This window comes from Quercus robur, chromosome 9 (genome assembly GCF_932294415.1).
Source record: "Quercus robur chromosome 9, dhQueRobu3.1, whole genome shotgun sequence".
NCBI lineage: Eukaryota > Viridiplantae > Streptophyta > Magnoliopsida > Fagales > Fagaceae > Quercus > Quercus robur.
Genome location: NC_065542.1, coordinates 53,296,508 through 53,314,036, shown reverse-complemented (window position 1 = coordinate 53,314,036; position 17,529 = coordinate 53,296,508). Strand labels below are relative to the sequence as shown.

The 17,529-nt window shown below is 29.6% G+C and overlaps 1 protein-coding gene across 1 annotated transcript; it reads right to left on the bottom strand.

The window, feature by feature from the left end:
* Nucleotides 1-2,164: 2,164 nt before the first annotated feature.
* On the bottom strand, nt 2,165-8,239 carry LOC126700537 (uncharacterized). The gene is made up of 6 exons (XM_050398737.1): nt 7,970-8,239; nt 5,485-5,684; nt 4,151-4,291; nt 3,976-4,056; nt 2,367-2,494; nt 2,165-2,260 (listed from the first exon to the last, which is right to left on the bottom strand). Exons 1-6 carry the CDS (start codon nt 8,193-8,195, stop codon nt 2,221-2,223), a joined length of 816 nt encoding a protein of 271 aa, XP_050254694.1. The 5' UTR covers nt 8,196-8,239; the 3' UTR covers nt 2,165-2,220.
* Between the last annotated feature and the right edge of the window lie 9,290 nt (nt 8,240-17,529).

Genomic DNA, 17,529 nt, shown 5'->3' with positions numbered 1-17,529 from the left:
GTTCTTGACCACCCGCAAGCTTGTTTGTCTGCTTTGGGGAGCCAAGCCCGCACGATTTTGTCCTCAAGCAACATGGGAAGACTTTGAGTACAGTCCCACATTGGCAAGAGAAGCGCCCCACTCATGCTTTATAAGCGCTTGGCACAAGCATGAGTGTACCACTACCATTCCCCCACAATACTAAAAGGTTAGGGACCAAATTAAGACATTTAAAAAGTCAATGACCTAATTGACATATAGTGTAAAGCTTAGGGACCAAATATGTAATTTGCCTCTTTTTTTTTTTTTTTGGTTGTTGTTGAGAAAAACTATCATTCAAATACTAGAAACAATAAATCTCACAAAAATTTCATCACACTATGGAACATGACAAATAAAGGCTTCCAAATACATAATCATCTAAAGAGTGTAACGAGTTTACAATCTCAAAAATCATAGCAAAGGATTAAAATAACATATTCTTTTAATATTGTGTAGTCTCTAATCATATAACTCTTAACAATCACCAACTCGGTTCCTTACAAAGGTCCACTGCACTTATCTGAAATGTGGAGCAAGAAGTGAGTGAGCTTAACCACTCAGTAAGGGATCCTTTTTTTTTTTTTTTTGGGGGGGGGGGGGGGGGGGTGGTTCTAATTGTTAAGAAAATAAATCACAAAAAGCATGTCAAGAGAGAGATATACAGAATGATAAACTGCCATTTTCATTTTAAATTAATTTGTTTGTTTTAATTTTGAGTCATGACAATTTTTTCTTCTTAGTAAGGAAGAAGAGCACACCTCTTTTATGGGAGTAGAAATTTTGATGCAAGAAAAAAAAGGTTAAAAGTCAAGCCCAACCCCAAAATAATGGCATAAAGTTTTTTATCAAGTCTAGCCCAATCAGTCTAACCCCAAAATATGATATGATTTGAGACAACCAAATCCCTGAAGTCATTACTAATTTATTATCAGCTTAAACAAATTGCAAATTGATCCAACCTATTTTAATTTGAATTTAATTACCTTTCTTTCTAGAAATGGTTTACAATCGTATTTGAATGAAAATTTAGGATTGTCACACAAAGAAAGCTTGATCTAAGATAATTATATTCATGCCAAGAGCCTAGCTCAGTAAGATTGACTGCTCTTTTTTATTAGGAGAACCAATGTTCAAATTCCTATAACAATTTATAAAAAAATAAAGGCTAAAATGCAAAACTAACCCTCTAAAATGCAAAAGTTGATGAAAAAGCCTTAATTGAATAAACTTGAAAGTTAGAGGACTGAAATGAATAAAAACAAAATTAGAGGATTGAAATGAAATCTAAAGAAACTTAAAGGGTCAGTTTTGCATTTTACCCAAAAATAAAAATAAAAACTATATTTATAAGTGATGACTACCTTTACTGGTTCAGTAAATGTAAAATAAAATCTCATGCCAAGGTTGTATCTTAGATATAATAGGCTTTTATTCACTCCTTTTGTGCCCATGGAGAAGAATTTTTTTGCTGGTTCCTTATTTGCTTGTTTGTTGAAATTTTTTTGAAGTGTAATTGTACCTAAAGGTTTTAAAAAAGCTAAGCATAAACAAATAAGCCAAAATGCTAAACCAAAAAGCTGTTGTCTGTTTGTATCCCCATGCTTTTTGGTAATTTTTTGGTAATTTATTTGCTAAATATGAGACAAAAGATATAATTTTTGAAAACTTAAATGCAAAATGTGTGACAAAAAGATAAAAGTTAGCTTATTTTTAAGAAAAAAACTAGTTTTGTTCAATTTAAAAAAAAAAAAAAAAAAAAAAAAAAAAAAAAAAAAAAAAAGCTGATACAAAAAACAAAATGCATGAAAGAACTTTTATGAAACAACTTTTTTTGGCCATTTTGATTGTAACTTAACATCACATAAAGATTCTATATGATGAAATTTGTGAACTCCTTAAAATGAGGGCTCATGATGCACACAAAAAAAGAAGAAAGATAGAATGAATGAAAGAAAGAAAGAAAGAAGGGGGTAAGGGAATATGATGCATGGTCAACTCATTAAGATATAAAAATCAAAGCCTTATAAAATGTAGCCCTAATCTTTGTAAATTTTATAGCATGAGAAAGAAAAAAACAGGGAAAGACAAAGATAGTAAGGGTCAAAATTTTGAACATTCACTTTCATTTCAATGTGTGCTTGAATTAGAAGCCAATGTAGGTAACCAAATGTACGTTGTTACAATCTCCAAGACTGATTTCTAAACTGGCATCCTCATTATAAGTTGGCCTTGAATGAAACTGCAAATTGAAAGATAGGAGGGGCATAGACAATGGGACATAATTAGATATATGTTGGAGGGCAACACAGGTTGATAACAAAAATTACATATGGAAGGGGACTTACCTCTTGATGTAATAGTAACAAAAGTCAGCCAAGATGAATGTTTGGACTATTTCTGAGAGGAAAGCAGCTGAGAACCAAATGTAGCCGCTACCAATCAAATACAAATACCTCCCACGGGTCTCATAAATCTGCTTGCGAATGGCAAAAATATTGCATTTGTTACCACAATATTAAGGCACAACATAATGATATAGGTGGTGAATTTTGCAAAATTTTTGCTTTATCTTTCTACATAGGACTTTGCATAGACTAATGAATGAAGCAAAAAAGTGAGAAATTAATCAACGCTCATGTCACTAATAACTTTAGATAAGCATAGATAGTCTCATTTCTTGTTATTCTAAGGATGATGATATAGGCCTAATGTCACAGATTAGATTGAAGTGTTGTGAATTGATTTTAATTACCTTGATGTTTCCGACGGCTTAATTCATAACTAATAAGATAATATGCTTTTGTTTTGAATGCTAACTGGCCTGAATTTTGACATGGTGCAAATTCCTGTTACTGAAATTTTTTTTTTGATAATTCAATAATTAAAATTGAGAGGGGGATCTAAACCTTGGAAACTTTAAGAGGTACAAATCAATTGAGTAACAATGCTCTTAGTGACATGGTGCAAATTTCTGGAACCAATTAGCACAAGGATGCTCTTTTTCAGTCAAGTTAGGGCAGTCATAGACTCATAGGGGGAGAAGTAAGATTAATAAATAAGTGTTGAGATATACATTCACATACCCAAGGAGAGCATCACATGAGTTAGTGCTTGGAAGTTAAACTTTAATCCAAGTGTGGTGGAGGATTGCTTAAAGATAAATTAACAATGCTAATATATGTACTTTTTTTTTTGTTGCTAATGTGGGTATTCAAAGCCCCTAAGTATCTGACTATTACCCTGGGTGGGTGTAGTCTCCCTATCCTACACACACCACATAATTATAGAAAGGAATCCCTTGGGAGTGAACCTAAGATGTAGGCTAGGATTTCTAAATCAAGACCTTGTAGATCTCATGAGAAATTGGAACCACCAGAACAAACCCTTGGGTTAAATAAAAAAAATTCTAATATGGGGTCCCCAAGCATAACAAATGTTGAAACCTTATGGAAATATAGAATGGAGTAGTTTGTTCAAAACCAACTATTGATAGTGTATATATTGCAAAATAAGTAGAGAATCCAATGCCAACAATAAGATTGCCCTCTGAAGTAAAAGAAGCTATATACTTGCAAATACTATATGACTATAAAACATTGTATCAGTAAAGTTGAACTCTAAATCAAACAATTTTATGAACTTTCCAATTGTAAACCAATGAAGTGTCTTTGTTTTATAAAACTTTGATATTAGGGAGGACAAATACCCAGATTAGATTCACAAAGCCATGAGGATATAGTTTGTTTTTAAATATGATTTGTTCTCTATATTTCTTTTATTGGAACAATATTAGTAAAGATGTCATTTAGCTAGTCCAGGCAATAATGTTCTTCCCCCTAAATACTTTTCAAAACTCGAATAAAGTAAGAATGTTATTAGTGAAATTAAGGAATATTTAGTTGCTCATGCAAAACATACACTACTAACACTTTATGTGATCCTACAAGGTCTCACCTTAATTATCCAATGAGCGCATGCCAAAAATCTTGAAACTCCCAGTGCAAACACATAATGGGCTGTAAATGGTTCAATCATCTGAAAAAATATGCCAGAATGAAACAATTGGTAGTAATTCTTAGAAATCCATAAACAGTTGAGTGTATTGTAAAGAGAGGAACGAAGCTAAGACCTTTGCATTTTGCATCAAACGAAGTTGAGGCAGCACTGAAACGGCTTCCAAATACAAACCAAATGCCCAAAAGATTCGAGTGATGAGAAAATGAGGTGTAAAAGGGTGGATAGGTATGGCAAGGATAGCACAAGGCACCACCTGTCATAGAATAATGAGTAGAACATTCTAAATTCATCTTTCTTTATACATGCTTAAAGAACAGCTATCTGATGTTTTTTTTTTTTTTTTTTGAATATCTAAGATTAAATGATAGTCATTATGAGTGTTCAATGCAATATATCAATAAAACATGCAAAAGATTAATAAGACATTTTGAAAGAATGGCTAAATAACTTGACATCAATGCTTATGTTGTTCCATACGATGGTACAACATACATCCTTTCAACATATACAAAGGAGCAATGCAAAAAAAAAAAAAAAAAGAGCTAAGGAAAAACAATTTTTTAATATACCATCCCATACTAGTTCCTTGACAGAATTCTAAAGACATACTAATTTCAATTGTTAGGTAATATTTTACAGTGGCTAATTACATTTAGCTAAAAAGATGAGCATTCAACAAAAGGTCAAACATGTAAAATACAATAGATTTCACAATGTAGACATTCCAAACAAGTAGTTTGATGCTCTTATAAATGTAGTCTCCTTGGCTTTACTTTCATTGCAATAGTTAAGGAGAAACAAATGAATAAGGAATTATTGTTTACCACATAAGGTAATTTCCTAGCAGTATGTTTAATAATCTTGATACTAAATCAAAAGCAGAAAGGCAATTCTGCGATTCCAATTGTTTTTTCTTTGCTTATCTCCTCTAAAAAATACTTATTATAGCAAGGATAAGGAATGTAAATCATGAAAAATACTAGATCCTTGACAGAATTCTAAACACATACTAATTTCAACTGTTAGGGAATATTTTATAGCGACTAATTACATTTAGCTAAAAAGATGAGCATTCAACAAAAGGTCAAACATGTAAAATACAACAGATTGCACAATGTAGACATTCCAAACAAGTAGTCTGATGCTCTTATAAATGTAGTCTCCTTGGCTATACTTTCATTGCAATAGTTAAGGAGAAACAAATGAATCAGGAATTATTGTTTACCACATAAGATAATTTCCTAACAGTATGTTTAATAATCTTGATACTAAATCAAAAGCAGAAAGGCAATGATTCTAATTGTTTTTTCTTTGCTTATCTCCTCTAAAAAATACTTATTATAGCAAGGATAAGGAATGTAAATCATGAAAAATTCAAAGGAATGAATATAGACTAAATGTTTAAATCTACAATATAAAGAACAGAACAAGCTGAGATGTTGTTACCACATAATATAAGGGCAAGTTGTCAAGCTCCTTGATGTAGGTTGACTTCAACTTGAACCGAATCATGTATATAACCCATAATGTTGACACTAGGGTGGTTAAATCTAAAATTGTGTGAATGTCACCCTCCATAATAGTACTACAGAACAATCTTACAGCTAGGAACAGAGCTGTAAGTTCTTGAGTCTTTAATGAGAGGCCTAAACAAGGCAACAAAACATGATTATTGAAACTACCAATACACTGTGTAATGTATGCTCCAATTGGAGCTTCCTTCCTATCCTTCTTCTTCCAATCAAATGGAATCGATACTTTAATAGGTTACTCAAACTTAATAGGTTGAACTCAACACATAAAAAGTTTCGCGCTTGTCACATTTGAAACCTTACATGACTTCAAGAAATGCAATGGAAAGAGAAACCTTTCTCTCATTAAAACAATTTTTAGTTGTTAAGAGTCACATGACAAAAAAGGAAAAAACAAGAACATAATATGAAATAATTTGCACTAACTAGTTTAGAAAAAAATTTCATTGAAGCTTTTTGTTTTCCCATCATTCAAGCTTTCTATTCTCCGAAATTAGCAGAATAGCATATGGTAGCATGTTTTCAATATATAATACCACAAACATGAGCCATTTACAAAATTTCTTATTATTCCATAAAACTGCTTAAATAGTAAGTTCTAAGGCACGACCAAACAGGCCCCCAATATGTGCTAAACAGGTTATGGAAAAAAAAAGTTTGGGTTGATTTTGGTGTATAAAGGAAGAAAATAATAAATTGAAATAGAGACCTCAAGTTCTAATTCCACATCCCAAATTCTCATAACCATATGCAACATTGCATTATAAAATATTGTTTTTCTTGAATCGGTAAGCTGTACACACATCCATTTTTTTATATAGGTAGGGGGATTAGGGGGGGGGGGGGGGCTTGAGATGGTCTGAACTAGAAACTTGTAGTACCACAAAAGATGTTATTACCACCGAGTTATCACAAATTACAAATTGCATCCGCATAATATGTTGTATAATAACAAAATTTTGTTTTGTTTCATTGTTAGTTATTTTTGTTAATTATATTAGTTTATATTTTTCTGTTAATTATATTTTTCTTTTTGATAAGTTCTAAATTAATAAATTTTTAAATTATCTTTTAATCTTTTCCCCTAAATTAAAATCCTAGCTGTGCTACTTACCTTAATAACTGATTTTCATAAATAATCACTCTTTTATTTCCCCCTTAGAAAACTAAAAAAGGACTGATCCTAGCTGTGCTACTTACCTTAATAGCTAATTTTCATGGATCATCACTCTTTTATTTCTCCCTTAGAAATCTTAAAAAGGAATGATCATTGATACAAACTTAAATCCCAGATATGCATGCCCTCTGTAGACATGATGTTTAGTCAATAAAATATAAAGAAAATCAATTTTTTTTTTTTGTGGAAAAAAAATAAAATGGAAAATTATAATTTACCTCTTACAATTTTGGTCAGATCACAATTTAGTCCACATACTTTTAATTGATACTAGCCTCTAAGCACGTGCATGAGTGCGTGCACATACTTTTAATTGATACTAGCCTCTAAGCACGTGCATGAGTGCGTGCTTAAAGGATTTTCTATTTTTTTAGGTAAAAATTAATAATTTACATTTATTATAATTTGGGATTACTATATTTTCCAATCATAAAAAAAACTATAAAATAATTAGTCAAACCCGACAACCACAAAAAAAAAAAAAAAAAAAAAAAAAAAAAAACCCGGTGAATGACAACTTCAACTTGTAGTTCAGATTGAATTTTGAAAAAACCAACATAAAAATGTTCCTATTTTGTAGGCAATACATGAAAGTTAAAGATGTATTTTTACCAATTATAGTTTTTTTCTTTTTAGTTTTGTTTCTACTTAAATGTAGACTGTGGAAATAATTTGGAACAAAAAAAATGTTCAATCTAAACAAGGGAAACCCTTAAATAGTAGTATAGATGTTACATTTGACTTTCCAAGGTTTGGATTGGATTAAAAGTGAAATTGTTAGGATTCCATTAAAAGTACACCTAATGATGTTATTTTACTCCAAACTCTATGGATCAAAATGTAAGAATTGACCTGGGTCAAAGTAAGAACTGAAAAGGTCATGGAACAGACTAAAAAGGATAATTTGTTTGTCCAAAAAATACAAAATCTATTTGAATAGTATCTAAAATTTAAATAGTCAAATTTAACAATTGAAAATTTATGGACTTTATGAGATTCTACCAAACGACATAGAATCTAAAAAAATATGTTGACAAATTAAAAAGATAATTTTTTTCTAAAAAGAAGTAAATAAAAAAAATGATAATTCAACATACCAGACAAAACAATTCAACAAAAACATCTTCTGGGTTTCCTAAACAAAATAAAAATAAAGATGAGAGATATAATTTAGATTAGGAAGAGACATGCAGTGCAGGTATATAAACATAGATGCATGTACCAGAACAAGTCTTTTTGGTTTTGAGTTTGTAAATCAAGACGAAGATCCCCAAAGCATGGATGATTTCTGAGCCAATGAAGAAGTGGTTGTGATCATGGATGGTAAGCTTCAAAGCCACCAAAGCTAAAAGTGCAACCATTGCACCAAGACAGATCTTCATCCTCATAGATTGTTTCTTCACCCATTCAGACAACACATTCATAGGTGAACTTCTCTTCCTACCCATGATGATCTCTCTCTCTCTCTCTTAATTTCCTCTAGCTAGATAGACACACAAAATTCTCAATACAAAAACATATACAAAGAAAGAACCAAACAAATAGAGAGAGAGAGAGAAAAAGAGAGATAATATATGTATTTAATGAGAGAGCGTTTTTTGTAGTATGGGGATAAGTAATAACTAAAAAGAGAGACAGAGCCGTTTTTTGAAAGACACGAAGAGGGCATGCAGTCGGTATTGAAATATTATGTGGCGTTTATTTTGTTCCCATCTTGGCAGCCAATGAGATTTTCACACGTTGGATTGTATTTAAGATTATTGGATACTATTTTGAAGTTGGTGGGGTGTAATTCCTTGTTTGGGGCTACTGATTTTTGGATACGTAATATATAATTAAATTAATATTCTTAGGTTTTGACTTTTTGTCTTTTTTGGGGACTTTTAATTTACAGATTTAAGGCTTGGTTGAGGAGGTGAAGAATTGAATGGAATTTTTCAAAAAGGGTAAAATTAATGTAATTTTAGGGTGTAAAAATGGAAATCTTTTCTAAAGGAAAATGTAATTTACTTTATTTTATTTTTAAAAATTGGGTATTACCATACAAATTAAACAACTACAAAAATCTGTAATAAAGAAAATTGTTTTTTTTTTTTTTTTGATACAAGATAAAATTCTACTCTAACCTAATCTAAGTGTATATGTGTGTGAAACTCCCTCCTGGAGACTTGAACCCCAGCTCTTGCCCCCCACACCCCACAAGCATTTATACTTGTGGAGTAACCACCGCACCAAGGGTGCGCGGTGGTCAATAAAGAAAATTGTTATAACCTCCTATAAGTATAGGAGAGAGGTAAATACTTTCTCCTTAGTAATAAAGTGTCTTTCTTAGTTCTTAACTTCTTATTCTCCCTTTTCTCTCCTTTTTTTTTTTTTTTTTTAAAAAAAATTTATTATTTATGAATTTTAAAATTTTTCTTACTAATTAAGGGGATTGATCTAATTTGAGTAATTTGGCTGATATAGTTACAAATCTCAATGGTTTCTGTAGTTACAAATCACAATGGTTTCTTAACTTACAAAACCATGAAGCTATATCCTATATAAAAATCCGATGTTTCTGACTTTTTCTTTCTATTATTTATTTATGGATTTTCATTCTTTATTCTTATCTAAATTATATACTTGTATGGATAGAGAATTACCACTTGATTTGAATTAATTATTGCATCATAACTTGGTGTTTTGAATTACTCTAGTTTACCTTCTTCTAAAAACGAGTTTGTACGTAGTTGTGTCACAACCAAATTAAGTTTAAAAGAACGGAATTTAAGTGATAGTTCACCAGTAATAGTATTTTTTGTGATGTTTTATGTATGTGGTTCATATCCTACCTCTCTTTCTCCCCCTCGTACTTATAAAATATAAAGTTATAAAAACTTTAGGAATAAAAAAAAAAAAAAAAGAAGAAGGAAAAGTAATACAAGATGCAGTCCTAATGGGTGGCAGACAGTTCCCTTACTTGGGCGATGCCTAGAATAAATGCTTTGGGTAGCATGCATTTGGGCCTTTTATAATCCTAGCAGCCTAGCCAGGTCCACCATCCTATCATGCTCTAATATTATACAAATTAATTAAAATCACAGACACACACGTGTGTGTCTATAATACTAGTATGTTTATATATATATATATATATATATATATATATATATATATATATACAGGGGCGGAGTCAGGGGGTAGGATGCCTTGAAAAAAATCCTTGAAATAGGTATGCCTTTTGTTTCCATTTGTTTCCTGCCTATCCTTTTTGTTTGGCGCCCTGAATTTAGCATACCCTATCGATTTCGTCACTAAAGGTTACTATTTTTTTTTTTATATTTAGTGACGAAATATAAATTTCGTCACTATATGGTATTTTTTGTGACGAAAAAATTTTCCTTACATTTTGTTGTAGTGGTATATTATGAACTATTCTTTGATACTTTACCTTGACACCAAAAAAAAAAAAAAAAAAAAAAAGACTCCCACTTTAATACATGTACAAACCCTTAACACCAAGAAAGTAGGAAAAAAATCTTCTCCCATATACCAAATCATCTCACTTTTTCACCAAATTTACTATTCTTATTAGTTTTATCTCACCATTTACGTCTTCACCCATTTTATTGTTCCTTTTTTTCTCAATCATTGTTTTTAGTTTACTATTCACAATACTTTTCTTGTAGAGTAATGCTATGAATACTATAAATTTTACAAATTGGCGTGTTATCAATCATAAAAAAAATTAATTCAAACATTTATGTATTATATTGCTTAAGTGTTATGCATTCTTGTCACGTTAGTTTGTGAGCATTTTACAGTAGAATTTATAGTCATTTTAGCTTTCAGAAATGCTATGTCCAAAACATTTTAACAACACTTTCACAACAAATCTTAAATAATAGGTTGTTACTGGTGAACAAAAAAGTGGTGGGTTGAATTTGAATCAATAACAACTTATCATTTATAATTTGTTGTGAAAGTATTGTGAAAATCTTGCTTATCCCATTTTTTTTCATGGCAATTCAATTAGTGGTCCCATAAGTAACACATAATTATTAGGAAAAAATATTTAATGTCCTATACTATTTTAATCTTGCCTCCTTTCGACTGAAATCCTGGCTCCGCCACTGTATATATATACACGCACACACTAGTATTATATTCATATGTAAACTAATTTTTAAAAAAAATAAATAAAAAAATTATTAAATTAATAGTAATAATAAATTATAAAATAAGTAAGTAATTTTAATAAAAATTAGTTTTGATAGTTCCTCGGATATCAGTAGGTTGATAAGTCTCGAGCCCTGATGATCTTTGGGCTGTATCCTGTAAACAAGAACACTAAATCAGAGGAGACCGATGGGGACCGGCCAAAAATCCTCTGATGGTGAAGTTAGTGAACTCGGAATTCTCTATAAGAAGGAAGTAATTTCTTGAATAAAGATGTCTGAATCCCTTACCTTCTTATCGAAGAATCCTTATATAGCATGTGTGGAACGGTTATCTGTTTAATAACTGTTCCTAGTGTCGAGGAGTCCGGAGAATTTGGAGGTAACTTCCATAACTGCCATGGAAGTTACCTCAGTTGGACTTGCGTTCCATGGAGAATTTGGCACTTAGAGTTCAAACAAATGAGCTTGTCCATCCTTTGTCAAGGACGGGTCGTCCTTGTCCAAATGATTCTAAGGACGGATAAGCTTCCCATGGGATCTCGTCCGTCCGAAGAGGGACGAGGTCAACATGGACACTTGGGATGACCTTGTTTGCCCGGTTCGCCCTAGCTTGTCTTTTATTGGACGAGCCATATGGACGAGTTCAGGACTTGGTGTTTTTTGTGACACCATCAAGTTTAAGTTCTAATTTTTTAGGTGCCATTTGGTCACTGTGTTTAAATACTAGTGTTTAAAAACAAAAAAAATATGTTTGGTGTACCAGTTTTGTCCTTATTGTTTGGAAAACATTGTTCAAAAACCAATGTTATAAAACCCATTTTTTGAAATCAGCTCCGGATAGTTTTTAAACAATAAACACTAGTGCTTAGTGGCAATTCCGTAATTATCTCAAACAACAAACACTAGTGCCGGTCAGCTTTTTCATACTTTGTCAGTTTTTTTTTTTAAATGTTTTGGCTCTCTCCTGATTTATGGGCCCACCATGTTCTCTCTCCTAATTTAAAATATATTTATTTTGTACTTTGATTAGCTTTTTTTATCATTCAAAACACACATACCAAACACATATTTTATATTTTTTGAATATTGAAAAAATGCTATTTAAACCATGATACCAAACACATTTTTTTGTTTTATTCACACTAAAAATACGTTTTTCAACAACACTTTTTAAACCACAATTTTCACATCTTTTTAAACAACAATTTTTGAAAACTATAACCAAAAGGGCCCTTAGAATTTAGAGTTTAGACTTTATCCATATTTATCTATTTTCATATTTTAAAATTATCTTCATAATTTGTGTTTGTTTCTTAACATGCGGTGTGGTATGAGTTTGTTTATTTCTTTTTGGGTTATGTTTAATGTATGCCCTATTCAGCACAAACAATAATAAATAAAATAGTTCTTCAATACCAAATTTTCCTAGTGATTTTCTAATTAAAAATTTCAACGCACTCACAAATCAAATACAATAACCAAAACCCAAAATCAAAATGTACGCAAAAGAGTTCAAAATTTGAGAATATAAAAAAAATTAAAAACTTATTTATAGTAATTTTCCTCTGGTATAATATCCTACATGCAAATTTCCATGAATTTATTAGATTAAAACATAGGCGTAAGTTGCATCTTGGGGAAAAAAGTGAAAAAAAAAAGTGAGTTGTGTAGGATTTAATTTAGGTTTAGAAAAGTTTGATAATAGACTTTTAGTTTTATTTAAATTAAACAATTGTTAAATGTTATCCCTTAATTTGAGGGAATATATCATAACAAATAATATAAAATTAATTTAATAATTAATTATTTTTAAAATATTGATAATTGAACTTTAGTTGGAGAAGTCAAAATGTTGGGTTTTTTTTTTTTTTTTTTAGAAAGAAAACGTGGGTTGTTGTTTGAAATTTAAGTTTATAATTTTTTATATTAAACTTTTAGTTTGAATAGAATTTAAATCTGTTTAAATATTTAAGTTAAAATTTTTTTGATAATAGACTTTTAGTTTGAATAGAATTTAAATTTGTTGAAATTTAAATGTATAGAATTAATTTACTAATTAGTTGTTTTTAAAATATTGATAATAAAATTTTAGTTGGAGTAGAAGTCAGGGTTTTTAAAAAAAGAAAAGAAAACATATGTTGTTGTTTGGGATTTAAGTTTAGAATTTTTTATAATTGACTTTTAATTTGAATAGAATTTAAATTTGTTGAAATTTAAATGATAAAGTTTTATCTAAATTAAATAGTTGTTAAATATTATCCCTTAATTTGAGGAAATATATCCTAACAAATAATACTAAATTAATTTACTAATTAGTGAAATTAGCCACTTGACATAACCACGGTTTCTAAATCCAACTCTTATTATATTAGTATTAGTATTAGTATATGATGAAGATATTAGTATTTTACACACACGCACGCACACACACAAGGAAGATATTTTAATAATAGATTTGGTGAGAGAATGTAATTATGTGTGTGGAGTTGGATTCAAGTTATACCTGGTAAAATTTTAAACAGTATTACATCACTCAATATTTTATTATTGGATGCAAATTTTGACAAATTCACTGTTAGATTACATTATCTTCATATATTTTCTATACTTACAAAATTTCAAAGTGATCAAAGATTAATAGCCATGTCATCAATCAATTGTTTAAATTCAAGTTTTTGTAGTTTAAAATAATGTATAAAAGATGAGTTTATAGATGAATGGCAAATAATATCCAATTGACATGAAAATTGGCATGAATGTTAAAAACATATAGAACATGTAATTTAATAGTGGAATTTCAAAATATAAATTTTATAATAAGTTATTGGATGATGTAACATTACTTAGAATTACACTAAATGTAAGTTAAACTTAACTCATGTGTGTGTGTTTAACAGTTAGATTGTTTCTAAAAAGAGATTGAGACAAAATAATAAAAGCATAAAAATTCATTCTACATCCTCTAGGATTCGGTGATCAATTATCATTTTGGTGTTCAAAGTTTGTATTTTGTCAATTTCCAACTAAGTGTACATTTGGAATGCGCGTTTAATGTGCGTTCCTGTGTTTTGTTGAAAAATAGTGGGTTCCATGGCATTATTCATAGGACTCACAAATACAAAATTTAGCAAAATTTTCATTAAAACTGGGTCCCACGGTACTATTCACACATTTAAAAATTATTTTGCTACAGTGTTTTCAGTTTTCAGTAATAAGCGGTATCCAAAAAGCCCCTAAAATGACATGATTTTAGGTATTTTTTTCTTTTATATATACAATTTTTAATCACTAAAAAGAGGCTACCAATTTATTTATTTATTTTTTTAATTAGAAGATGAAACATGACAATTTTGTTTCATTTTTAAATTTTTTTTTTTTTTTTGGTTGAAAATTCAGGTATATGCCGAAACCAATGTAGCCTAATTCAAACGTAACCTGTTTGCTCTTCCTCGTATCGTCGTTGCTCCTTTTCTTCCCAGTCATCATCTTTTTCTTCTCCTTCTTTTCTAATCTCTTTTCAACCAAACACACAATTGCTCTAACAATATAAAGAAGCTCAAATGCAGGGGTGGCATATGGGTGTGTTCAAGAATGTCATAAATGGGTTAGGAGCTTAAATACCAAATTGATGACTTTTAAAAAAATTATTTATTACCCACACACAATCCAGCCCACTTATTTAAAATGGGTTAGGGGATGAAATACCAAATTTGCAATGGCTCTTCAATTATTTTAAATAAAAAAATTATTTATACGCACTCTCAAAGGCTATTTAATTTTTTTAAATAAAAATTAATAATTTGCATCTATTATAATTTAAGATTACTACATTTTTCAATCACAAAATATCTAAAGGTGTGATGAGTGTTATGGGTTTGTGATTGAAATAATTTTTTTCATCATACTTCTAGGTATTTTGTGAATGGAATATGTAATAAATAGATACAAATTATTAATCTTTCAGAGGCTAGTAATCAATAAGGCAATTTCCAGTGCTAAATCATTAAATAGTACAATCGTTGATGGGCAGCAAGGGTAAAGTTCTTTTGCCTTCTTATTAAATCTAATCAACAACTTTCAAATGAAATACCTTCAATCAAAAGAATGGGAACCATAAAATGAATAAAATACCAGCTTAAAAAAAAAAAAATCAAAATAAAGGAAAATATAATTCTGAAAACAATTAAACTAACACTATCTAAGTGAATATATCGAAGTACTAAAAAATGGCCAGTGAAGAACTAAAAAAATTGAATCTTTGAAAAGTAACGAAAGCTTAGAAAAGAGAGGGTAAAAGACTACATCGAGTGATCATAGAAATTGTGGTCATCATATTTCTCTCAAAAGACGGAATATTAAACAATTTACATGTTACATGAGTTCCAAATCATATACATAGCAATTACAAAATCACAATATATGTCATTACTCATCAAAAAAAAAATCACCACATATGTCGTTAAACCCCATATTGGTACATAAATTATTGATAAAAAAAAAAAAAAAAAAAAAAAAAAAAAAAAAAAAAAACCCAGCTTATGCCGATGGAATAAGAGAGGGAACTAGAACTCTTTAGAAACAAAGAATGAAAATATGGATTACCATTGAACTGTGATCCCTCAATTGATCCACGCCTATCTCTGAGGCTCAGCAACAAAATTATAAACCAATCCCCATAGCCAATTCATCACTACTGTGAGGAACAGCTCTGGCCTCCATCCACCCCTCACCGCCAATGTATGAAAGTCCGATTAACAGGAAATTTGGAATTGTTAATGAGTAGAAGATTGAAGGTTTAAATTTTAATTTGTAAACTGATAGGAGATTGCAACAGATTTATGAGGCATTTTGTTAGGGGGAATTAAATATTAATGGACGTATTTTTACTTTTGTATCCTCAATTGTTTTCACTTATTAAACGTTGGATGTCAGGGTATTTTAGACAGTTTAATGAGGCATTTTTTTAGGGGTAGTTAATGGACGTATTTTTACTGCTTTGTTCTCAACAGTTTTCACTTATTAAACGTAAGATGCTGAGGGTATTTTGGAACAAAAAAAAATTTTGATCCAAACAAAGGAAATCTCTTAAATAGTAGTATAGAAAATATACCTAAAATCTTCAAATTGACCAAAATGTCATTGAAACCTTTAAAATGACAAAAATACTTGCAAAAACATCTATAATGATGGAAATATACCAAAACTTTTAAAATGTTCAAAATATTCTTGAAACTTCTAAAAGACCCTGAAACCTTTAATATGATTGAAATACACTATAAACTTCCAAAATGATCAAAATACAACTAAAAACTCTTATATGACCAAAATACCCTTAGAAAACCTCTAGGATGATTGAAATATGCTCAAATCCACCAAAATACTATTAAAACCTGTACAATTTCCAAAATACCCTAAAACATCTCTAAAATGATTGAAATACATCAAAAACCTTATGAATGCATGTAAATTAGAGTGCATGTAAATTTTAATTAGAATGATATTTGATACAAAATTAAAGTACAATTAGAATCTGATTTTGATCCTTTATTGAACTTCCATTTTAATATATTACTTGTAAATATATTGTATGGCAGTGTTAAAGTGAGGAACATGATGATGCACACTTAAAAAAAAATGATGATGCACACTATAGTATTAGTTTGATGAATAAATTAAATAAAATGAAAAATTGCAAGTTGGTCTCAAATATGGTATCTATTCAATAGTAGTAATAGCATTTTAATTGAGTAATATTTTACAATTTTGAAATGTCAATAATAGACTTTCACATATAGCAGACTATCTTAGTGATTTTAATATTCTTGTAGGGTAAGACACATGATGAAGCACATTATATGACAATGTCAAGCATGTAAAATAAGGAATTAAGGGTATGTTTAGTAACTGTTTTTTTTCCCTTATTTTTTGTTTCTAAAAACAGTTTTCTATTTTTGAGACTAAAAAACTTGTTTGGCAATCCAAAATTAACAGAAAATAAAAACTGTTCTCAAAACTCAATTTGTGAAGGAAATTGAAAATATGCAAAATACTGTTTTCAGTTTCTAATTTTCAAAAATCAATGAAAACACGCATTTAATTTAATGAATCTGTCTCATTTAATGAGTTAGCATTAGAGTTCAAATCCTAGTAACAACATATTTTAGTATTTTCTATTTTTTTATTCAAAAAACTATCTTTTTAATTTCAACTAACCAAACATGTTTTTTATTTCAAAAATACAAGAAAATTGTTTTGTTTTTATATTTCCAAAAACAAGTTTTTGAAATAGAAAACAAAAATTGTTATCAAACATAACCTTATTCTCTCAATTTTAAGTCTTTTCCATTTCGTCAATTTCACGATTAAAAGATTTTATTTTTTAAATCTAACATTGTATAGACTACCATGTCATTTTAGATTTTAATGACGTAACAATTTGTACATATTTTTAGAGTTGTAAATTTAATCTAAATAATGAAATGAATTAATTTCAAATAGAGAAGATTATTAGGGTTTAAGAGTAAAAAAATTGTCCATGTGATATAAAGAGAGTATATCCATTTGGCTAAATCACAATTTGTGAGATCCAAATTTATTATATAGTTAGTATATGATATAT